This window comes from Arvicanthis niloticus, chromosome 21, assembly GCF_011762505.2.
Source record: "Arvicanthis niloticus isolate mArvNil1 chromosome 21, mArvNil1.pat.X, whole genome shotgun sequence".
In the NCBI taxonomy this organism is placed as follows: domain Eukaryota; kingdom Metazoa; phylum Chordata; class Mammalia; order Rodentia; family Muridae; genus Arvicanthis; species Arvicanthis niloticus.
The window spans coordinates 16442194-16457319 of NC_047678.1; the positions used below are offsets into that span (position 1 = coordinate 16442194).

Below are 15126 nucleotides of genomic sequence, written 5' to 3' on the forward strand. Positions count from 1 at the left end.
GTCTGGTCAACACAGTGAGTTCCAGGCTATCCAGAGCAACATAATGAAACGCTTTCTCACAAAAAGAAAAGACAGTCAATAACATATTGGGTGTAATGGCACATGCCTATAATCAGCACTCGGGATGCAGAGAAAGGAGGATTACTAAAAGTTTAAGACTGCCTGGTTTACAAAATAAATTTCTAAATTCTAGGATAGCCCTGGCTGTAGAGTGAGAGCTGGATTTAAATAACAGTAATAGTAATTCAGGAGTTTCATACACTAGCCTTAGAATAAATTATTTCAGAGTACCAATTTGTCCTTTTTACTAGTAGTTCAATTTACCCCAGTATGACATTCTGATCAAGAACAATTACTATAATTTTAGTAACAGTGTAGCATTTTTGCAGTTCAGAGTAATAGCTCACACCTGAATTATTCTGAACCTTATATTCTGGGGTTATTTGATGAAACATTGGGTTTGTTTGCTTATTTGTTTATATTAATTTTCAATAATAATAGGCTGTCTTAGTTAGGGTTTTACTGCTGTGAACAGACAACGTGACCATGGCAAGTCTTAGAGCATTTAATTGGGGCTGGCTTACAGGTTCAGAGGTTCAGTCTATTATCATCAAGGCAGGAACATGGCAGCATCCAGGCAGGCATGGTGCAGGAAGAGCTGAGAGTTCTACATCTTCATCTTCTAGAAAGCTGCTAGCAGAATACTGACTCCCAGGCAGCTAGGGTCTTAAAGTCCATGCCCAAAGTGACACACCTATTCCAACAGGCCACACCTCCAAGTAGTGCCACTCCTTGGGCTAAGCATATTCAAACCATGACAGAGGCTGTACTTTTAATAAGTATTAAAGAAAAATAGTAGGGTTTATTATTATGCTGTCAAGTTATAACCATTAATATGCATAATTGGTATTTTTCCATTCTTGCTTTTCAGTTGTAGCAAAAGTTGACACTGTCATATTTTAACAAAATTATTTTGCTTCTTTTCTCATTTGGCTGTACAAACAATTAAAATCATTTTGCTTTGTAGGAGTGTATATGACAGGAAAGGAGCTTCGCCAGTGTATGCTACCAAAGTCAGCAGCTTTATCTGAAAAACTCAAAGTATTCCAAGAATTACTACTGCCCAGGCACCCTCCTGTTTTTCATGAGTGGTTTCTGAGAACATTCCCTGATCCTACATCATGGCAAGTTACCAAGAATATTGCTATAGTTTAATGTTCCTTTTTAAATTTTTATCTTTTTTTACTTAACCTGGCACAACGTATTTGACAAGCATCGTACTTCTTTAGGTACAGTAGCAGATCTGCATACTGCCGTTCTACTGCAGTCATGTCGATGGTCGGCTACATCCTGGGGCTTGGAGACCGTCATGGTGAAAATATTCTTTTTGATTCTTTCACTGGTGAATGTGTACATGTAGACTTCAACTGTCTTTTTAATAAGGTATGATGTGACTTCGGTTATTGGATATATTCCCTTGAATTTTCTTTCTCCAACAATTGTTCTCCCTAGCTATACCTTTTAGTCATAGCTGCATAACACAAAGTCTCTTGACTGATTTTCATCAGTGGATCCCTTAGGAAAGCTATTTAAGATGCAGAGAAGTTGGAAGAATGCTATATGAAAGGTATGAACTTTAATCCTGACTTTGTTGGTAGCTATGTGAACTTGGGCAGATCAGTTCATTTTACAGAGACCTAGTTCCATAAAGCTGGAGTTGTTTAACATTTCCAAATTTGACAGTATATTTAAGTCTGATCTAGGTTAACGAAAAAGTCAAGCTAGGGTACAGTTCAGTAGTAGAGCACTTACAAAATATGCTAGGTCCTGATTTCAAGCCCTAGCAACTAAATGGTAATAACAGCCACAACAAATAGTACCAAAGTGGGTCCTTGAGAGTAAATTAAGGCTAATGGATACATCTTTAAGTACTTCAATAATTTTCTCCTATTACAATTCTAGAGGAAGATTAGAAAATCATTTCAGTTTTCGTTGACCTATCTTCTTTGGGATGCCATTAGCTATCACAGGAAGATGAAAAAGTCCATAGATTCGGCTGAAAAGAAATCAAAGATAAATAAATGGTATAGACCAAACCATACAAAAGGAGAATTTAGGACCATAGACATGAGAATTGTTGCACATTATGTTATTGAGAATGAGTATTGAATGTGTAACTATGCAGTATAATATTCAGTATACTAAACTGGACAAAGTGAATCCATTCATCTTCTTGATCTTGTATCTACGATTAAGCCATGGTTTCAAATTGACCAAAAGCAAAGGCAGTATTATATGGCTCTTTTCTTTCTTTTTTTTTTTTTTTTTTTTTTTGTTTGTTTGTTTGTTTTTTGTTTGTTTTTTTGATTTTTGTTTTTTTTTATTTTTGTTTTGTTTTTTTGAGACAGGGTTTCTCTGTATAGCCTTGGCTGTCCTGGAACTCACTCTGTAGACCAGGCTGGCCTCGAACTCAGAAATCCACCTGCCTCTGCCTCCCAAGTGCTGGGATTAAAGGCATGTGGCACCACTGCCCGGCTATATGGCTCTTTTCAACAGATGACTCTATGTACTTATATAAATATTTGGAGGATATTTTTCTCTTTCCTAAGAGTCTAGACATGAAGTTCCAAACTGTCTGAGCAAAGGTTTTTTAAGTTTATTATTGCCATTTATAAAACTCTTTATTTTTAAGGGAGAAACATTTGAAGTTCCAGAAATTGTACCATTTCGACTGACTCATAATATGGTTAATGGAATGGGTCCTATGGGAACAGAGGGTCTGTTTCGAAGAGCATGTGAAGTTACACTGAGGCTGATGAGGGATCAGAGAGAACCTTTAATGAGGTAATTATATGTACTTTGTAAATAATCTACTAGTGACCTTGAATGTAAATACTGCTCTATTAATACATATTCTTTACATAGAAACCACTCTGTGTTACTTAAAGTATATTTTTAGAAATAATAACTTGGGGCTTCGCATGATGGTCCTTGGATACTTGTCATTCCAGTACTCAAGAGACAGAGGCAAAAGAATCATGTAAGTTCTAGGCCATCCCAGTCTATATACTGAGTTCCAGTCCAATCAGTACTAGTAAGATCTATCACCTCCCACCCCACACACACACAAAAAAACTTTTCTGAGGGTTTCAGAATAGTTCCATAATTACTCATTCACTAGCATTCTCTAATTTTAAGATATGTTCGGCACCTGACACAGAACACTTCTGTGGGCATTACCAGTTCTTCTCAATTCCTTCCTCCTTTCCCCTTCCACTAATCCACTCCCTATCTCTGGCTTTAGTGGACATTTAATGTCAGTTTGATCATTTAATGTGCCACCTTTTGTGTCTGTCTTCTTTCATGTAGCATAGTGGTTTCAAGGTTCATCATATGTAAGTACTTGATTTCAGTTACCAAGTAGTGTTCTATTATATTAATGAGATCATGGTTTATTTATTCAACTACCAGGTAATAGACTGTTTCTTTTCAAATTGTAATGCCCTTCCTTCCTTCCTTCCTTCCTTCCTTCCTTCCTTCCTTCCTTCCTTCCTTTCTTGTCTAAATACTTTTAAAAGAAGAATTCTAGACATTCTAGAATAATACTTTGTCAAACATAAAGGAACACTCATCATCTTATGTGTCAGTAAGAGAGCCACACACACACTTTTTTTCTAGAAAAGTCAAAAAATAACCGTTTGAAGTGGCTGAAATCTTAAATCACTAACCAAGTACAGGAGAAAAGTATTCTGAGAAGTAAAAGTAAATGAGTTTTATGAAGGAAATTTTAAAAAAGAAATGAGAAAAAGAAATGAGTTCCAGGCTATACCTGAATGGAGCAGTGGTAGCAGAGATGGAGTGAGTAGGGGGATTCTGAACTGGTTTTGTATGTAAAACTGGATGACAGATGAACAACAGTTAAGGATGATAGTTTATTTTTTGTTTAGGGCAAGAGTACAAATGATGTTTGTTGTTGATTTAGGAATATAGAAAAAATAGCTAGAAAAAGACACTTAATTTTGTTTGGAAGATAATTTGAGATGTTTATAATATATCCAGACAAGTTTCCAGAGGCAGTTGGAGTTAATATCTAGAGCACAGAAAGATGTGGGATTAATCTGTATGGTAACTGAAGGTATTATATATTCCTTGAACATAGTAGAGAATAAGTTAATACTCATTTAACAGTTGACAGTATACATTTTGAGATGTCACAGAATTCATCTTATTCTCCCCAAGACATCTGAGTCCCTTCAATATTACCTCTCTACCTTTCCCTTACCTTGCCCCTTCCACTCCCAAAATAATTTCACATAAGCTATTTGAAAATATAGTATACTCCTATATCTTGTAATAATACCTTTATCTTCCTATTCTTCACTTATTCTACTTTTCACTTATTCTACTTTTAAGTATTGATTTAAGTAAGATTTCTTTTCTGCAAAGGGAATGAATGTATTACTACTAATTATATGTTTCAATTTCAGTGTCTTAAAGACTTTTCTGCATGATCCTCTCGTGGAATGGAGTAAACCAGTGAAAGGACATTCCAAAGCACCACTGAATGAAACTGGGGAAGTTGTCAATGAAAAGGTTAGGAAAAGCTGCAGCTTGGCATGAGCTAATAGTTTCTTTCTCTTTAAGTGAGAACTGACTCCAGATATTATCAGTGACCAGAATAATTGATTACCCTGAAATCGAAAATTTGTTTAAAACCTCAGAGTTGACAGATACACACTGAAGATTCCTTCCCCCCCCCCGAAACCTCCTTTTTCTGCTTGAAACTCAACCAAAGACCTTGCGTATGCTAAGTATATGCTTTAATTAATGTTAACAAATCCCAGACTTCATCCTGCAGTCCGAAATTATTTTTCTAAGTAACATCATTCTTGATTTTGCATTCTGATATGCTTTTTCTTAAGAGAGATGTAAAGAATCCCAAGTAGTTATTTAAAATTCCATTGCATGCACTAATGTAAGCTTACTAACCAGTAGAGTATTGCCACCATTGTTAGAATCTTCACTAAAGGCCAGGCAGTGGTGGCCCATGCCTTTAATCCCAGCACTTGGGAGGCAGAGGCAGGTGGATTTCTGAGTTCGAGGCCAGCCTGGTCTACAGAATGAGTTCCAGGACTGCCAGGGCTACACAAAGAAACCCTGTCTTGAAATACCAAAAAAAAAAAAAAAAAAAAAAAAATCTTCACTAAAATATTTAAGAACAAACATTTTAAAATAGGTTGCTTTCTGTTTGCTTTATTTTGTTTGATAGTGGAAGGGAATAAAACCCAGGGTCTCCTGTCTACTAAACAGGCAATAGGCAATCCACTGCTGAACTATACCTCTTGCCCTCAAAACAGATGTTTCAAATTATTACTTTTCCTGGAATTGTGATGTGCATGCAGAGTTACCTAATGGTTTTTATATTGCAGAAACATGTCCCATTAGTACATATTCAGTCATTGTACACATCAAAGTGAGCTCTCAAGTTAATTGAATTTGTTTCATTTCTACAATGGGATATTGTTTAGTCAAACACTGCTAACATTAAGTGAGAAAAGTAGAAACTCCAAATTGTATTGGGTCTGTAGCCTTAATGACTTTCTGTATCTTTTTTAGGCCAAGACCCATGTTCTTGACATTGAACAACGACTACAAGGTGTAATCAAGACCCGAAATAGAGTAACAGGGCTCCCGTTATCTATTGAAGGACATGTGCATTACCTCATACAAGAAGCTACAGATGAAAACTTACTCTGTCAGATGTACCTTGGTTGGACCCCATATATGTAAAATAAAATTATTTCAAAGAATATATTAATAATCTGAAACCCATGTTATTAATCAGTGGTTTGCCTTTAATTCTAAAGTACAACATACATTTACTTATATTCTCAGAGAAATTAGTATGTCTCTGTGATTTTTAACAGTATCTAAAATAACGGGTTTAATTATTAAACACTGATTTCTTAGTACATGTTTAGTCCAACTAGAGAAATAAAACATATATTCTCATGATCAAAAAATAATGTGATTGCAAGGAACCAGCCAACCTAATTTCATTTTATACTTTATATCAATTTTCTTTTCAAAGTGTTAGTATAAGGTTTTGTTAGAATAGCAACAAAAGTTATATTGAATTCATGTTGGTACTGGACTGGACATGTACCCAGAGCTGCCTCTTCTGCCCTGTAGGAAATGATAGCTTATCATTAAATTCACTTCATAAAGCTCTAGTATATGTGAAAATGTGATCAAAGAAGAGAAACTAAATCAGCTGTGTAATTATTGGTGATACTGAAGACTGAACCATGCTAAGTATATGTTCTACCATTGAGCCACATCTTAACCCCAACATTCTGTACATTTAAAAACACCACACTGTTGATGTGCCACAGTACTCAGTACAGTAGTTGTAGAAAACACCAATATTTAAAATTGGATAAGATTTTTAAATCTAAAGTTTTTAATTTGTTTAGATGTTTTCTGCACATTTACTAATAGATTAAAATGAAAAGAATTGTAAAGTAATATTTATTACAGTCAAATGGGAAACTGCTGAATAGAACTCTGCCTTGTTTTTTCCTATAAGTAAAAATATAATGAAGTAAACCATAATAAACCAGAAGGCATGAGTGTGAAAACTGAACATACAATTTCCTACTCAGATTTGATACAAACAGTTAAGGACAGGATAATTAGAAAATCTTTTTAGATACTCTGTGTGTTGGGGGCATGCATGTGTGTGCTTTTTATCCATTTCAATTTGATTTAGGCATTTTATTCATATAAACATGTTTAATTAGTTAATTTTTATTGATGGATTTTAGTTGTACATAGTACTAGATTACATAAAGATCATTTCAAACAAATACATAATATACTTTGAACAAATTCCTTCCCCACTTCCTGTTGTTCCCCTGCCTCAGTCTCCTTTGTTTCCTTCAACAGTATTGTCTCTACTTTCTTGTCACATATACATACATGATTTTAAGTAGCTATATAAAATCTAGGAACCATATATGAAAGAAAATGTTATCTTTCTGAGACTCAGTTAATTTACTTAATATGTTGATCTCCACTTGCATCAATTTTCCTACAAAAGATAGATAAGTTATTAATTATTGAAAATATGTACATATGTATTACATATTCTATATCCATTCCCCATATATATTTTTTTAAGAATCATTTTCTAAATACAATGTGTGATGGTTTGTATATGCTTGGTCCAGGGAGTGGCACTATTAGGAGGTGTTACCTTGTTGGCATAGCTGTGTCTCTGTGGCCATGGGCTTTTAGATTCTCCTCCTAGCTCCCTGGAAGCCAGTCTTCTGTTTGCCTTTGGAACAAGATGCTGAACTCTGAGCCTGCCTGAATGCTGCCATGCTTCCTGCCTTTATGATAGTGGACTGAACCTCTAAACCTGTAAGCCTGCCCCAATTAAATGTTGTCCTTATAAGAGTTGCCTTGGTCATGGTGTCTTTTCACAGCAGGTCAAGGTCAATGCTTTATAATTTTTCATTTCCTTTTTTTGTTTGTTTGTTTTGTTTTGTTTTGTTTTGTTTTTCGAGACAGAGTTTCTCTGTGTAGTCCTAGCTCTGTCCTGGAACTCACTCTGTAGACCAGGCTGTCCTCGAACTCAAAAATCCACCTGCCTCTGCCTCCCAAGTGCTGGGATTAAAGGCGTGCGCCACCACTGTTCGGCTGATTTTCATTTCCTATGTGAGATATTTTTTACAAATCTAACCTGTATAAAGACAATGAGATTTGGAAACACTTTAAGAAAAAAGCTGGGTTGCCTGTAAATGGGATATATTCTAGCTGGACTATCTTTTCTGGACTCAGTCAGTGGGAGAGGAGAGAACTTGAAGTGTCAGGTTAGAGGGAGAAGGAGAGGGAGAAGAGGGGAAGAATTGTAGGAGGGGTGACCAGGAGGGAGTCATTCAGGATGTAATGTGAGTAAGTAAAAAAAAAAATTAAATTAAATTTTAAAAAAAAGCTGGGTGTAGTGGTACACACCTCCTATCTCAGTACTTGGGAATCAGAAGCAGGTGAATCTCTGTGAGTTCAAGACTAGCCTGGTCTACATAGAGTTTCAGGATAACCCACCATACAGAGATACTCTGTCTCAAAAAAAGAATAAAACAATATTTTGTGTGAGTTTGTAGATATTAAGAGGAGAAAGTACTTGTGAATGAGTTTTCTCTATATAACCCTTGCATGGAGACTAAAGTTACATATATGGAACATTGTCCAAGTGCTAATCATGGAAGACAAGCAATGCCAAAGGAAAGAATCCAATAACTTCTGAAGTACTTACTGTAAGGAAAGTCACATAATTAATAAAAACAGAAACAGAAATGTTCATAATAGTTTTTCTCCAACGGGCAGTGGTGGCGCACACCTTTAATCCCAGCACTCAGGAGGCAGAGGCAGGCGGATTTCTGAGTTCGAGGCCAGCCTGGTCTACAGAGTGAGTTCCAGGACAGCCAGGGCTACTCAGAGAAACTCTGTCTCGAAAAACAAAAAACAAAAAAAATTAGTTTTTATCCTGTTTGGTTGAAGCAGGGTGTCATGTAGGGCAGATGAGTCTGGAACTTATGTAGATGAGGATGACCTTGAACTGCTGATCTTCCTGCCTCTATCCTTCAAGTGCTGAGATCCAGACTTTGATGCCACACGGGTTTATGAGTTTTGGGGTTGAGACTTTCATATCACCTGGGATCTCCCTGAACTTCCCTGAGGATGGCCTTTAACTTCTGATCCTCCTATGCCTCCTAAGTGACCACAACAGGCTTTTTGAATTTTGTTTGTTCGTTTTGAAACAGGGTATCCAAAATTGTGGGTGAGGGGAGAAACCCAGAGTCTAGGAATTGTGGGAAATTGCTCTTTCCCATAATACAACTCACAGACCTTAGGAAGCTTAACAAGCTTAACAAGAAGGAAGGAAACCTACTTTGAAGGTGAACAGTAATCATGGGGGGGTAGAGGAAGGAAACTGGGTCAGAGAGGTGAAGGGAAGTGGAAAAGGAGGGGCGGGATCAGGTATGTGGATAGACAAGTGAGATGCCCAGAGGGCCAGGAGAATGAATCAAAATATGCAGCAGTGGAGGTTAGGGGAAAGGGGAACCTCTAGAAAGTCTCAGAGATATGGGATGTGAGAGGCTACCAGGACTCAATGGGGATAACAGCCAAAATGTGAGGTGGGGGCCGGTGTGGAAGCATCCTCTCAGAACTGGGAGGAGGGGTGAAGAACTCCGGGAGAGGGGGCCAGGAAGGGGGTCAAAATTTGGAATGTAAATAAGATAATTTAATAAAAGAAATAAAGAGGAAAACTAAAACTCTTAAAGGCTAGAAAAAAAAACCAAAAAACAAAACCCTCTTCTAATAGGTTTACATTGCTCAGAGAATTATTCCCCTCACAAACTAACCAGACGTTTTCAAGTCTGTGTTGAAAAATAGTGAATTTAACGATCCCATAGTACAAATGAAATGTCCAATACCTGTTTTACTTAAGGTTTCCATTGCTGTTATAAACACCATGACCAAAAGCAACTTAGGAAGGAAAGGGTTTATTTGGCTTACACTTCCACATCACAGCCCATCATCAAAGGAACTTGAAGGAGAAATCGAAGAAGCTATGGAGGACCATTGCTTTCTGGCTTGTTCACTCAGCCTCTCTCACATACCATAAGACCACCAGCCCAAGCAAGCTGCTGACCAGATGAAGAACCAAGAGCAGCTGGCAGCAGAACTTGCCGAATTCACTGCCAAGATCGTACTTTTAGAAGAAGCCAAGAAGAAGGAAGAGGAAGCTACTGAGTGGCAGCACAAAGCTTTTGCAGCTCAAGAAGACTTGGAAAAGACCAAAGAAGAGTTAAAAACTGTAATGTCTGCACCTCCTCCCCCGCCCCCGCCCCCGCCCCCAGTCATTCCTCCCACAGAGAATGAGCATGAAGAGCAAGATGAAAACAGTGCTGAGGCCAGCGCAGAGCTGTCCAGCGAGGGGGTGATGAACCACAGAAGCAAAGAAGAGCGGGTAACAGAAACTCAGAAGAACAAACGCGTGAAGAAGCAGCTCCAGGCATTAAGTTCAGAATTAGCCCAAGCCAGAGATGAAACCAAGAAGACACAGAATGATGTTCTTCATGCTGAGAATGTCAAGGCAGGCTGTGATAAATACAAGACTCTCCGACAGATTCGACAAGGCAACACCAAGCAGCATATTGATGAGTTTGAAGCCATGTGAGAGTTGTTCTTGTGATCCGTGTCCTTCATAAGCTGAACCACCTGAGAAAGCAGGCCTATGCAGATGCAGTGGAGGCATCCACCTTGCCAAAGCACGGATACCACTTGACTGTGCTCATAGCAGAACACTGAAGGGCGTGCTTCAGCATTAAGGCAGTGTGATGTCATATTTGGTCATTTTTCTTTTGTCCAGGGAATGGATAATGGCATTCTGTCACCTTTTTGTACATTTTTCACTTTTTGTTTGTTTCATCTTTTTCAGTTGAATATTAATACTGATGGCCATGTCTGACAAATGTGTGTATGTGCTTTGAGCACTGTGTACATCTTAGGATAATGGTGGACATTTCAATGCATGTTCACTTAATGAGCTCAGTTTTCTTTGCCCTTCCCATGTTGTAGGCTACATACATCTCCATGTCATTCACGTGTTTTGTCAATGTGGCCTTCTCATGACCTCTCACGATAGAGCTGTAATCCTGGTGTCACACAGATCAGACTGGAGGTGTTTAAAATGAGTTAGTTGGGTAGACAGACAGATATGGGACTACATCACAAAATGATTAGAATGTTGGACAGCACAGTATGCAGCCATTGGTTAATTATTACAGAAGTCCCCTAATTACTTTATTGAGTGTTTGCTTTACTTAAGTACAGTCATCTCAGCTTGAGTGATGGTTTTTCGTGTCCTGTAGTCCTATGGTGGCTTTCCTTGCCTGTCATTTCAGCGATATACCCACTAGGCAGTTGCTCTTAGGAAAATTATTCATGAAGCACTGCCTGTAAGTTCGTGGTCTCTGAAAAAAATGCAAGTTTTGTTCTTAGGATGATTTAGAAACACAGATGTTCAGTAGAAGGTAACTCTTGATGATAGCTAATTCTAATTGAAGGGGAAAATAAAAACCCAAACCATGGCCTTTCTGCAAGGGCAGCATATGGAAACATCAATTCCAGGAACATAACACTACCTCACTCTTCACATGGTGACCGTTCACACACAGTCTGTTACCCATGGGCAGTCCCAATCATGTCCTTCATTGAGTATGCTTTTGAGATACCAGTGCTAATGTTTTAACTGCCTTTTTGTTGAATTGTGGGACTCTGAGTTGTGTTTGGATTATATATTCTCACTGGTGTGCTGTTCCCTGATGGGTGTTCTGTGTCTGAGGAAGTGGAGTGAACCTTTGTGAGAAAGACATTGCCTTTGCAGCACATGAAGCATTCCCACTCTTCGTTCTTGATGGGATGGGTAACATCGTTTTAGCATATTTGGTTTCTAAATCACTGCTTATTTTATTTGCAATCTCTAAAAACAAATTTTATTTCAATTACGTCTTACTGAGGAAGTCTTTCCAGCTAGAAAGCTGTTCTTACATTCTCTGATCATGAAGCACCTGAATTTGAAGCTACAGAAAGCCTTGTTTTCTCTGTGTGGTTCAGCTACTTTCCATTTGGTATTATGCACTCAAACTTAACATTTATCAGTGACAGTTGCCATTTTATTAAGCAGTTTTCACACACAGTAGATTCAACTTGGTTTTGTGCTGTTTTTTATTTTTGCTGACTTAAAAAGGATTAATTTGGGCAGACATTATAAAAAGGAAAAGGTTAATATATTTTTTGGACTCTGTAGGACAAAAGACAACTGGTTAGCCTTGAAGTGACTGTTGTACAGTGGTTGTGCACATGCTTCAAAATCATAGATTTTGAGAGATCGGAGGCCTTACCACTCAGACAGAGAGGGAGAGACTGGAGGCCTTACCACTCAGACTTTTCAAAGTATGAGTGTTCACTTTTCCAAAGCATCAGAGCAATAGTCCTTATTGATAACAGAATTGACTTCCCTCAGATTTTGACGTTTTTTTTTTTCTATTTGCATTGTGTACTTTGTCATTGCTATACTAGTTGTTACAGTGTTGAGAGGATACCAGTTATATTTGCTGTTAATAGTCTATTTGTAGATTAGGATTAAAGTGGGTTTAATCCATTTTTATAGATGTATGAATTTTTCTAAACAGGAACAGCCATTTGCAAAATGGGTTTTCATAGTGATTGCATCAATTATAACATTTATCATTAGCAGTTGAGAGCACATGTTCATATAGCAATGTAAAAACACACTAATGAGTATTTGGTAATTTCCCATTAGCATAATTTCATGTTCTACAAGTAAATTACAATTACATCTCTAATTTTGGATAATATTCATTGGTTAACAAGTGACAAAAGCTAAAAAAAAAAAAAAAGAAAGAAAAGAAAAGAAAGAAAGAAAAAGAAAAAAAAAAAGACCACCGGCCCAGGGGTGGCAGCAGCACACAATCAGATGGGTCCTCCCGCATTGATCATTAATCAAAATATTCCCACAGGCCAATCTGGAAGCAACATTTTTCTCAGTTGAGGTTTCTCTTCCCAACGACTCTGCCATGTCTCAAGTTAACATAAATCTAACCAGCTGTCCCTTAAACGTTCTCATTACCATCTGCAAGTCCACACCTCAATCAATTGGCATCTTAAACCTGAGCTCGCCTAATGCACAGATCACGCCTCTTGCGGTGTCACCACCGGGTATGGAAGAGTAGAGAGGCAGCGGGATAGACAGGACCCACCGCCCACCAGTGCCGTCCTGCCCCTCTAGGCCCTGGGTTTGCTCTATGGTCTGGCGGACCTTGTGTTGTCATCCTCCGAGCGACGGCCGGAGGCGGCGGCGGAGGCCCGGGCGGGGCGTTTGGTTTCGTTTCTGCACCGGCTGGAATTAGTGTCGACGGTCAAAATGGGAGTCCCCAAGTTTTACCGATGGATCTCGGAGCGGTACCCCTGCCTCAGTGAAGTGGTGAAGGAGCATCAGGTGGGTGAGCTCAGGCCGCGGCGCAAAAAGCGGGCCCGCGGGCCTCTCTGCGCTGTGGGACCCTGGCCTTCCAGCTGCCGGCGGTGCTGGTCAGCGGCCGGACGGGAGGAAGAGAAGGGGGACCCAGGCTTGCACCTGAGCCGCACTGGGTAGAGGCAGGTCAGATCAGAGTGGCTTGTGGCAGGTCTGCGCCCCCCTGGGAGAGCACTCCAGGACTTCCAAAGGAGCCCTTAGTAGGAAGGCTTTTAATGAACCCTTTCTGTCCTCCTGGGAACTGGACCTGGCGCTTCGCTTTAGGCTGCGAAGCTGTGTGGGACGTCTTCTCGGGTCCCTCATCCCAAGCAAAGCAACAGAAGGTGTACAAGCAATAACGTCCCTGTGGTGGAATCGCGGAATACTCCAGCTGTGAAGAGCTGCGTTTAACCTCGACTCCTGGACCGGTTGCTGTAGGTAGCTAGTGTCTTAGGTTTTGATACTTTTTCCATGCTCCTGTTAGCCCCCTAGAAAGTACCGACCCCCTATTGTCTAAACGAACAAAACGTTTGGATGGAGCGCAGGGACGGGGAGGGTGGTGCTTAAAGGCTTTGATATGACAGCAAGATCTCGAAACATTATTACTAATACTTAGTGTATAATGACTCCACAGTAGCCTTTATGTGAGTTCTTAAAGTGTGTATTTGTATATTTATATACTAGAATATATTTGCATGTTTGAATAACGGAGGAGAGAAACCAAATGTTTTAATAGGTAAACTAGACTGTGATAATTTAGTATGTCACATTGAATGGCTTCGATAATGACTTTGGTTTACAGAAAAAAAAAAAGCCTTATTTTTGAAATTTGTATAGCTAATTAAATTACTTGTGATAAGTAGTGCTGCATTGATGCTGGGAATTGTCAATTATTTGGGATTTTTGTTTTGTTTTTAAGGTATTTATAATTCTTTCGATATTAAGTTCTAATGGTAGTTGCATATAAAAGAAATCTTATAAAAGTTCTAAAATGCTGACTTGTCTTCCACTTAGTTAAGTTTAGATGGTATTTATTTGATTGGGTTAAATTTAGATGGTATTTATTTTCAGGGAGAAAAGTGAAAATGGAGACATTGTTTTTCTTTTTCAAGATCTTTGACCAATAAATACTTTCTAGCATCTAATGTGTTCAATAACATTTTTATTCTGTGCTCATTGGTCACAGACATTTATTTGGTTAAAATATCTTGAATTCTCCATCCTGAGAAATTTTGTTGCAAAAAAAAAAAAAAAAAAACAATCTTTTAAAGCAACATTGTGACACAGAAAGCAAGATAGATTTTGTGAAAGTTTTACAGTAGATTGAAAAACTGAAAGTAAGAATTGCTTTTAAATTACACTAAAAGTAAACTGTAAAATTTGTTGGTGCATCAGTGGGGCATGGTGTCCTACACCTTCAATCCCAGCAGAGGAGGCAGAGGTAGGGAAATAGACAGGTACACACACACACACACACACACACACACACACACACACACGGAGGATGGAGAAATGGCTCTGTGGTTAAGAGCCCCAGTTATGAGGACCTGGGTTTCTAGCATCCGCAACTGTTTGTAAATGGAGTTCCACAGCATGGTACACAGACCAGGCAAAACACCTATAAAACACCTATACAGAAATAAATAAACAAATGCATAAAAGAAACTTGATGTATCAAGGTTAGGCCTTTCACAAATATTTTATAACAGAAGACCAAAAGAGGGAAACTAGGAGGGGAGGACCCAAGTCCCCACATAAAGCCGGGAGTAGCATAGAGTGCCTGTAGCCAGTACTAGAGCACAGGGATGGGTGGAGCCCGAGGGCTCACAGGCCAACTTGTCCAGCTGACTAGTGAGCTTCAGGTTCACTGAGACACCCTGCCTTAGAAAACAAACAAAAAACCTAAGTGAAGAACAATTTCCTGTGTGGGTGCCAAGGTGAACAGGAGTATACCTGGAAGGAGAGGATGAGGAGCAAGATGTTTTGGGAGGAGAGGGAGGATGCTATCAGCACAATTATTC

The 15126-nt window shown here is 38.7% G+C and overlaps 2 protein-coding genes and 1 pseudogene across 2 annotated transcripts in view; all 3 read left to right on the top strand.

The window, feature by feature from the left end:
• Nucleotides 1–5828, top strand: part of Atr (ATR checkpoint kinase) — an 86116-nt gene extending 80288 nt beyond the window's left edge. Inside the window, exons 43-47 of the mRNA XM_034483747.2 lie at nucleotides 1028–1184; nucleotides 1290–1443; nucleotides 2693–2844; nucleotides 4488–4593; nucleotides 5617–5828. Of these exons, the coding sequence (XP_034339638.1) occupies nucleotides 1028–1184; nucleotides 1290–1443; nucleotides 2693–2844; nucleotides 4488–4593; nucleotides 5617–5790 (743 nt within the window). The 3' untranslated portion in view covers nucleotides 5791–5828. The remainder of the gene's footprint in view (nucleotides 1–1027; nucleotides 1185–1289; nucleotides 1444–2692; nucleotides 2845–4487; nucleotides 4594–5616) is intronic.
• A 3742-nt stretch (nucleotides 5829–9570) lies between these two features.
• On the top strand, nucleotides 9571–10544 carry LOC117693646 (radixin pseudogene; annotated as a pseudogene).
• A 2356-nt stretch (nucleotides 10545–12900) lies between these two features.
• Xrn1 (5'-3' exoribonuclease 1) overlaps nucleotides 12901–15126 on the top strand; it is a 97705-nt gene continuing 95479 nt past the window's right edge. The window contains exon 1 of the mRNA XM_034483748.2: nucleotides 12901–13093. Within this exon, the coding sequence (XP_034339639.1) occupies nucleotides 13019–13093 (75 nt within the window). The 5' untranslated portion in view covers nucleotides 12901–13018. The remainder of the gene's footprint in view (nucleotides 13094–15126) is intronic.